The sequence below is a fragment of the Salvelinus alpinus genome, chromosome 29 (genome assembly GCF_045679555.1).
Source record: "Salvelinus alpinus chromosome 29, SLU_Salpinus.1, whole genome shotgun sequence".
NCBI classification, from domain to species: Eukaryota; Metazoa; Chordata; class Actinopteri; order Salmoniformes; family Salmonidae; genus Salvelinus; species Salvelinus alpinus.
Window position 1 is genome coordinate 14,199,507 of NC_092114.1, and position 8,929 is coordinate 14,208,435.

Here is an 8,929-nt window from a genome sequence, read left to right on the forward strand (position 1 = left end):
GGCTAAAACCGGCACTTTTACTGAAACGTTGATTAATGTGCACTGTCCCTGTAAAAATAAAAATAAACTCAAACTCAAACTACAGCTCAGCGTTCAACACCATAGTGCCCTCAAAGCTCATCAATAAGCAAAGGACCCTGGGACTAAACACCTCCCTCTGCAACTGGATCCAGGACTTCCTGACGGGCCGCCCCCAGGTGGTAAGGGTAGATAACAACACATCCGCCACGCTGATCCTCAACACAGGGGCCCCTCAGGGGTGTGTGCTCAGCCCCCTCCTGTACTACCCTGTTCACTCATGACTGCACGACCAGGCACGACTCCAACACCATCATTACATTTGCTGATGACACAACAGTGGTAGGCCTGATCACCGACAACAACGAGACAGCCTATAGGGAGGAGGTCAGAGACCTGGCCGTGTGGTGCCAGGACCACAGCCTCTCCCTCAACGTAATCAAGACAAAGGAGATGATTGTGGACTACAGGAAAAGGAGACCTGGCCTCTCCCTCAGTGGAGCAGGTTAATTGGTGTCCACATCACCAACAAACTAACATGGTCCAAGCACACCATGACAGCCATGATGCGGGCACAACAAAACCTATTCCCCCTCAGGAGACTGAAAAGATTTGGCATGGGCCCTCAGATCCTCAAAAGGTTCTACAGCTGCACCATCGAGAGCATCCTGACTGGTTGTATCACTGCCTGGTACGGCAACTGCTTGGCCTCCGACCACAAGGCACTACAGAGGGTAGTGTGTATGGCCCAGTACATCACTGTTGCCAAGCTTCCTGCCATCCAGGACCTCTATACCAGGCGGTGTCAGAGGAAGGCCCTAAAAATTGTCAAAGACTCCAGCCACCCTAGTCATAGACTGTTCTCTCTGCTACCGCACGGCAAGCGGTACCGGAGCGCCAAGTCTAGGTCCAAGAGGCTTCTAAACAGCTTCTAACCACAAGCCGTAAGACTCCTGAACATCCAGTCAAATGGCTAGCCAGACTATTTGCATTGACCCCACCCTCCCCTCTCCACACCACTGCCACTCTCTGTTGTCATCTATGCATAGTCACTTTAATTAACTCTACCTACATGTATATACTACCTCAACTAACCGGTGCCCCAACACATTGACTCTGTACCGGCACCCTCCTGTATATATTGTTATTTTTTTACTGCTACTTTTTAATTACTTGTTACTTTTATTTCTTATTCTTATATTTATTTTTTGAAACCGCATTGTTGGTTAGCGGCTCGTAATTAAGCATTTCACTGTAATGTCTACACCTGTTGTATTCGGTGCATGTGACAAATACAATTTGATTTGATTTGATCATCCACTGACCCAATTTCATCCAAAAAATAAATAAATAATATATATAAACCTATAGTAAATATTGATGTCTTTTTTCATGAGCAAGTCATCACTACCTAAGTCTACATCTAGCGAAAGTGTTTTGTTGTGGTAGAATCAGTATTTATGAAATTTGAAAAATTGCATAAAAATTAGCTAGCACGTTAGTTAGCTAATGTCTGCTTGCTGGCTGAGCCAGTCTCGAATCCAAATGAAACGAAAGGCAGTGATGCTAAGAACATCAGTTCACACCTTCACCGCTGAATTCTCCCTCTAGCTGGCTAGTTCAGTAAAGTTCTAGCTAATGCAAAAATGTGTTTTCGTGATTAGTCGGCTGAGTTCCGTGATTAGTCGGCTGAGTTCCGTGATTAGTCGGCTGAGTTCCGTGATTAGTCGGCTGAATTCCGTGATTAGTCGGCTGAGTTCCGTGATTAGTCGGCTGAGTTCCGTGATTAGTCGGCTGAGTTCCGTGATTAGTCGGCTGAGTTCCGTGATTAGTCGGCTGAATTCCGTGATTAGTCGGCTGAGTTCCGTGATTAGTCGGCTGAGTTCCGTGATTAGTCGGCTGAATTCCGTGATTAGTCGGCTGAGTTCCGTGATTAGTCGGCTGAGTTCCATGATTAGTCGGCTGAATTCCGTGATTAGTCGGCTGAGTTCCGTGATTAGTCGGCTGAGTTCCGTGATTAGTCGGCTGAATTCCGTGATTAGTCGGCTGAGTTCCGTGATTAGTCGGCTGAATTCCGTGATTAGTCGGCTGAGTTCCGTGATTAGTCGGCTGAGTTCCGTGATTAGTCGGCTGAATTCCGTGATTAGTCGGCTGAGTTCCGTGATTAGTCGGCTGAATTCCGTGATTAGTCGGCTGAGTTCCGTGATTAGTCGGCTGAGTTCCGTGATTAGTCGGCTGAGTTCCGTGATTAGTCGGCTGAGTTCCGTGATTAGTCGGCTGAGTTCCGTGATTAGTCGGCTGAATTCCGTGATTAGTCGGCTGAGTTCCGTGATTAGTCGGCTGAGTTCCGTGATTAGTCGGATGAATTCCGTGATTAGTCGGCTGAGTTCCGTGATTAGTCGGCTGAGTTCCGTGATTAGTCGGCTGAATTCCGTGATTAGTCGGCTGAGTTCCGTGATTAGTCGGCTGAATTCCGTGATTAGTCGGCTGAGTTCCGTGATTAGTCGGCTGAGTTCCATGATTAGTCGGCTGAATTCCGTGATTAGTCGGCTGAGTTCCGTGATTATTCGGCTGAATTCCGTGATTAGTCGGCTGAGTTCCGTGATTAGTCGGCTGAGTTCCGTGATTAGTCGGCTGAATTCCGTGATTAGTCGGCTGAGTTCCGTGATTAGTCGGCTGAGTTCCGTGATTAGTCGGCTGAGTTCCGTGATTAGTCGGCTGAGTTCCGTGATTAGTCGGCTGAGTTCCGTGATTAGTCGGCTGAGTTCCGTGATTAGTCGGCTGAGTTCCGTGATTAGTCGGCTGAGTTCCGTGATTAGTCGGCTGAGTTCTAGAGCACAGCTGAGTGCTCTCTGCGACGTTATTGCGTCGGCCAAATGTTCCAAAGTAGCGAGGCACAGTGTCAACTGTCAGAGTCAGACACATGCTTTTTGCTGAGAACAGTCCCATAACTTTGGTGTCATACAACTTCTTATGGCTGCAATCCCGTTAACGGTATTGATATGACAACAGCCAGTGAAGGTGCAGGGCGCCAAATTCAAACAACAGAAATCTCATAATTAAAATTCCTCAAACATACAAGTATCTTATACCATTTTAAAGGTAATCTTGTTGTTAATCCCACCAACGTGTCCGATTTCAAACAGGCTTTACGACGAAAGCACCACAAACGATTATGTTAGGTCACCGCCAAGTCACAGAAAAATTCAGCCATTTTTCCAGCCAAAGAGAGGAGTCACAAAAAGCACAAATAGAGATAAAATTAATCACTAACCTTTGATGATCTTCATCAGATGACACTCATAGGACTTCATGTTACAATACAATACAATACATATATGTTTTGTTCGATAAAGTGCATATTTATATAAAAAAATCTCAGTATACATTGGCGCGTTATGTTCACTAGTTCCAAATAGAAATACTCATTATAAATGAATATGAAAATACAATTGTTAGACATGGAAATATAGATACACTTCTCCTTAATGCAACCGCTGTGTCAGATTTCAATAAAACTTTATGGAAAATGCAAACCATGCAATAATCTGAGTACAGCTTTCAGACAACAAAGCAGCCAAAAAGATATCCGCCATATTGGGTAGGCAACAGAAGTCAGAAATAGCATTATAAATATTCACTTACCTTTGATGATCTTCATCAAAATGCACTCCCAGGAATCCCAGTTCCACATTAAATGTTTGATTTAGTTCGATAATGTCCATCATTTATGTCCAAAGAGCTACTTTTGTTAGCACGTTTTGTAAACAAATCCAAAGTCATGAAGCGCGTTCCCTAGTTGCAGACGAAATGTCAAAAAGTTCCGTTACTGTCCGTAGAAACATGTCAAACAATGTATGGAATCAATCTTTAGGATGTTTTTAACATAAATGCCTGTAGAAAAGCAATGGAATGAGAGCTAACTCTCTCGTGACCGTGCCTCAGAGCCTGTGGCACTCTGCAAAACACCTGGCTCATTCCTCTCTCATTCGCCCCCACCTCACAGTAGAAACCTCAAACAAGTTTCTAAAGACGGTTGACATCTAGTGGAAGCCTTAGGAAGTGCAACATAACCATTATCCCACTGTGTATTCAATAGGGGCTGGGTTGAAAATCGACCAACCTCAGATTTCCCACTTCCTGTTTGGATTTCTTCTCAGGTTTTTGCCTGCCATATGAGTTCTGTTATACTCACAGACATCATTCAAACAGTTTTAGAAACTTCAGAGTGTTTTATATCCAATACTAATAATAATATGCATATCTTAGTAACTGAGACTGAGGAGCAGGCCGTTTACTCTGGGCACCTTTCATCCAAGCTACTCAATACTGCCCCTGTAGCCATAAGAAGTTAACATCATTTTCTGGAATTAAGTTTGCAAACTAGATACCGTATGGTCATTCGAACAAGCTAGCACTAGGCTCCTAGCTGGAGCAAGTTTGCTCAGCTGATCGAGAGTGGTTTGCCATAGTAGCCAGTGTGTCATAGCTACCGAGAGTGGAGTGATTTTCAGAATTAGGAACTAGTGTTAGGCGGAGGAGCAAAATCAAGATTTTTAAAGATGAGTTCCACATCCTACAAGACAGATTGGTTGAGGGACAAGTGTCATGTAGGAGTGACGCCTACTGACGTCACTGGTGGAGACTGAGGATAGAGGAGGATCAGGGGAGAATGACTGGCCCCTCTCATTGACGCCACGGAAGTTTACTCAAACTGCGGTACTGCAGTCGGCCTTGACCCTTCCTAATATCGAGCTGGATCCCCTTTTGCCCTCAGGACAGCCTCAGTTCGTCAGAGCGTGGATTCTACAAGGTGTCGAAAGTGTTCCACAGGGAAGCTGGCCCATGTTGACTCCAATGCTTCCCACAGTTGTATCAAGTTATCTGGATGTCTTTTGGGTGGTGGATCATTCTTGATAAACACAGGAAACTGTTGAGCGTGAAAAACCCAGCAGAGTTGTAATTGTTGACACACTCAAACAGGTGAAACTGGCACCTACTACCGTAGCCCGTTCAAAGTCACTTAAATCGTTTGTCTTGCCCATTCACCCTCTGAATGGCACACATACACAATCCATGTCTCAAATGTCTCAAGGCTTAAAAATCCTTGTATAACCTGTCTCCTCCCCTTCATCTACACTGATTGAAGTGGATTTAACAAGTGACGTTAATAAGGGATCATAGCTTTCACCTGGACACACCTGGTCAGTCTATGTCATGGACAGAGCAGGTGTTCATAATGCTTTGTACACTCAGTGTGTAGGAACGTGTATCATTAACCAGTCAGACAGGAAGTACATTCATTCAAAACAGTGGTTACTTTTTTCTAGGGGACACATTCCTTGGTACTTTTTTTCTGACAAGCTGAAGATTCCGTAGTGATGTCAACAATTACCTGTAAAATGATGTCATGAACAGGTGGGCGGTAACCTTACCGTGTCATAAATGAAAGTCATTGTGATGTCACAAAAGAGTGAATGTCAGAAGTGTCACAGAAGGGAACCATTGTGACCTCACAGAAGAGACAGTTGAGAAACCAGTAAACAACAACAGTTCACTGTGATGTCACAGATGTTGGAATGTGTGCAGAACGCTGAGTATTGCCGCGTTCACGTCCTAGTCAGAACTAGGAAACTAGCAAATGCTAATAGGTTGGAGATACTGTATACACGTGCCATGTTCAACCAGTTAACTTGTCGGGAAATGTCAGAGTTTCCTTTTTCCGATTAGCACGTGAACGCAGCGTAACAAACTGTCCACATCGTCATCTGATCCCAGTCTAAATCAATAACCCTGTTTGTCTCTGTTTGAAATCATCTGATCCCCAGTCTAAATCAATAACCCTGTTTGTCCCTGTGTTAAATCATCTGATCCCCAGTCTAAATCAATAACCCTGTTTGTCTCTGTTTGAAATCATCTGATCCCAGTCTAAATCAATAGCCCTGTTTGTCTCTGTGTTAAATCATCTGATCCCCAGTCTAAATCAATAACCCTGTTTGTCCCTGTGTTAAATCATCTGTCTGCGGGTCTACACTGTGCTTGACCTGAATGCAGGATGTTACAGCCATGTAGTAGTCAGAACATACGTAAGGTAGAGGAGGAGATCATTGGCCCTGGGAGAGCTCTTCAGGGCCATACTGCCCTACCAAGGAAAAAGGCAGTAACTGATCATTTGGTTGAAAATGAGTTCATGTCATTTTTGCTACGTTATTAAATACATGTTTAATCACGTGGACAAGTATCCTGTCTCTATTTGTGTTTTGGAGAAAATAGGGGTCATGTTAGCAGTAACTGTACTAAAGTTACTGTGAAACCAAGGTAAATAAAAGCAATTTTTTTCTGCAATGAAAAGTTACTGCCTTTTGGTAGGGCAGTACAGTTACTGCCTTTTGGTAGGGCAGTACAGTTACTGCCTTTTGGTAGGGCAGTACAGTTACTGCCTTTTGGTAGGGCAGTACAGTTACTGCCTTTTGGTAGGGCAGTACAGTTACTGCCTTTTAGTAGGGCAGTACAGTTACTGCCTTTTGGTAGGGCAGTACAGTTACTGCCTTTTGGTAGGGCAGTACAGTTACTGCCTTTTGGTAGGGCAGTATAGTTCTCTGGGATCCCAAATGCCACCCTATTCCCTATGAGCCCTAGTCAAAAGTAGCGCCCTATGTAGCGAATAGGGATCTATTTGTTGCCGCAGCCTCTCTGTCTCACTAACGGTGGATAAAGAGAAGAATTAGAAACTGGCTCAGAAATAGGGCCCGTTGAAACCATGGCAACCGGGATAACAGAGCTGTTGCCATTTCATCTCTGTAAACACAATACAACACATAGCCTACTAGGTGAAAAACAGATGACCAATATGCTGTCGCTCTCTTGCCACACGTTCCCTCTCTTCACTCTTCTTTTGTCTAATCTCTCTCTTTCCCTCTCTTCACTCTTCTTTGTCTAATCTCTCTCTCTTTCCCTCTCTTCACTCTTCTTTGTCTAATCTCTCTCTCTTTTTCCCTCTCTTCCCCACTCTTCTTTGTCTAATCTGTCTCTCTTTCCCTCTCTTCACTCTTCTTTTGTCTAATCTCTCTCTTTCCCTCTCTTCCCCACTCTTCTTTGTCTAATCTCTCTCTCTTTCCCTCTCTTCACTCTTCTTTGTCTAATCTCTCTCTCTTTCCCTCTCTTCCCCACTCTTCTTTGTCTAATCTGTCTCTCTTTCCCTCTCTTCACTCTTCTTTTGTCTAATCTCTCTCTTTCCCTCTCTTCACTCTTCTTTGTCTAATCTGTCTCTCTTTCCCTCTCTTCACTCTTCTTTGTCTAATCTGTCTCTCTTTCCCTCTCTTCCTCACTCTTCTTTGTCTAATCTGTCTCTCTTTCCCTCTCTTCACTCTTCTTTTGTCTAATCTCTCTCTTTCCCTCTCTTCACTCTTCTTTTGTCTAATCTCTCTCTTTCCCTCTCTTCACTCTTCTTTGTCTAATCTGTCTCTCTTTCCCTCTCTTCACTCTTCTTTTGTCTAATCTCTCTCTTTCCCTCTCTTCCTCACTCTTCTTTGTCTAATCTGTCTCTCTTTCCCTCTCTTCACTCTTCTTTTGTCTAATCTCTCTCTTTCCCTCTCTTCACTCTTCTTTGTCTAATCTCTCTCTTTCCCTCTCTTCACTCTTCTTTGTCTAATCTCTCTCTCTTCCCCACTCTTCTTTGTCTAATCTCTCTCTCTTTCCCTCTCTTCCTCACTCTTCTTTGTCTAATCTGTCTCTCTTTTTTACACGGAAGATAAATGACCAATCTGCCCTCTTTCTTTATCTTTTGTATCCAAATGACTTTGCCAAATACAGACGACACGTACAACAAGCCCTCCTTCTTATATACCTATCTAATTTCAGAAGTCATGGAAAAACGTTTGTCCTCCCCCAAAAAATAGATATCAAATAATATTATGACAATCCAATACCTGACAGTCTGACAAAATGAACCAGACGCTGAGTTAATGTTGCTACAGTCTGTCTGTCTACACATTCACGTCTCATAATCCAGCTCGGCCACAATTCATATGTTACCGGTGTTGTGTCTATAAATGTACCATGTGACTGTGTCTGTCCGGCGTTATATCAGCTCATCACATATACAGTACATTTTTCTAGCTGGTCTATAGCATGTTTATCTTTTAATTGATCTCTATATGGCTGGATGGAACTGGAGAGAGAGAGAGAGAGAGAGAGAGAGAGAGAGAGAGAGAGAGAGAGAGAGAGAGAGAGAGAGAGAGAGAGAGAGAGAGAGAGAGAGAGAGAGAGAGAGAGAGAGAGAGAGAGAGAGAGAGAGAGAGAGAGAGAGAGAGAGAGAGAGATATATACAAATCACTCATCGACGTGACCAGAAGTCGTGCTTTGTTATGATTCTGTACATGCAGATACACGACATGACCCAAAGTAAGTGGACACCTGCTCCTCGGATATCTCATTCCAAAATCACGGGCATTGATATGGAGTTGGTCCCCCCCTTTGCTGTTATAACAGCCTCCAGTCTTCTGGGAAGGTTTTCCACTAGATGTTGGAACATTGCTTCCATTCAGCCACAGGAGCATTAGTGAGGTCGGACAGGTAGCGTTCTCCTGGCATCCGAAAAACACAGATACGTCCGTCGGAACTGCCAGATGGTGAAGCGTGATTCATCACTCTAGAGAACGCATTTCCACTGCTCCGGAGTCCAATGGTGGCGAGCTTTAACGCCACTTCAGCCGACGCTTGGCGTTGCGCATGGTGATCTTAGGGTTGTGTGCGGCTGCTCGGCCATGGAAACCCATTTCATGAAGCTCCCGACAAACAATTATTGTGCTGACGTTGCTTCCAGAGACAGTTTGGAACTCGGTACTGAGTGTTGCAACCGAGGACAGGTGATTTTTACACACTACGCGCTTCAGCACAAGGCGGTCCTGTT

The 8,929-nt window shown here is 44.2% G+C and overlaps 1 protein-coding gene across 1 annotated transcript; it reads right to left on the reverse strand.

Moving 5' to 3' along the window:
• Positions 1-1,649: 1,649 nt before the first annotated feature.
• Positions 1,650-5,474, reverse strand: LOC139558510 (flagellar attachment zone protein 1-like). The gene is made up of 2 exons (XM_071373673.1): positions 5,454-5,474; positions 1,650-2,924 (listed from the first exon to the last, which is right to left on the reverse strand). The coding sequence occupies exons 1-2, from the start codon at positions 5,472-5,474 to the stop codon at positions 1,650-1,652; spliced, it is 1,296 nt and encodes a 431-aa protein (XP_071229774.1).
• Positions 5,475-8,929: the final 3,455 nt, after the last annotated feature.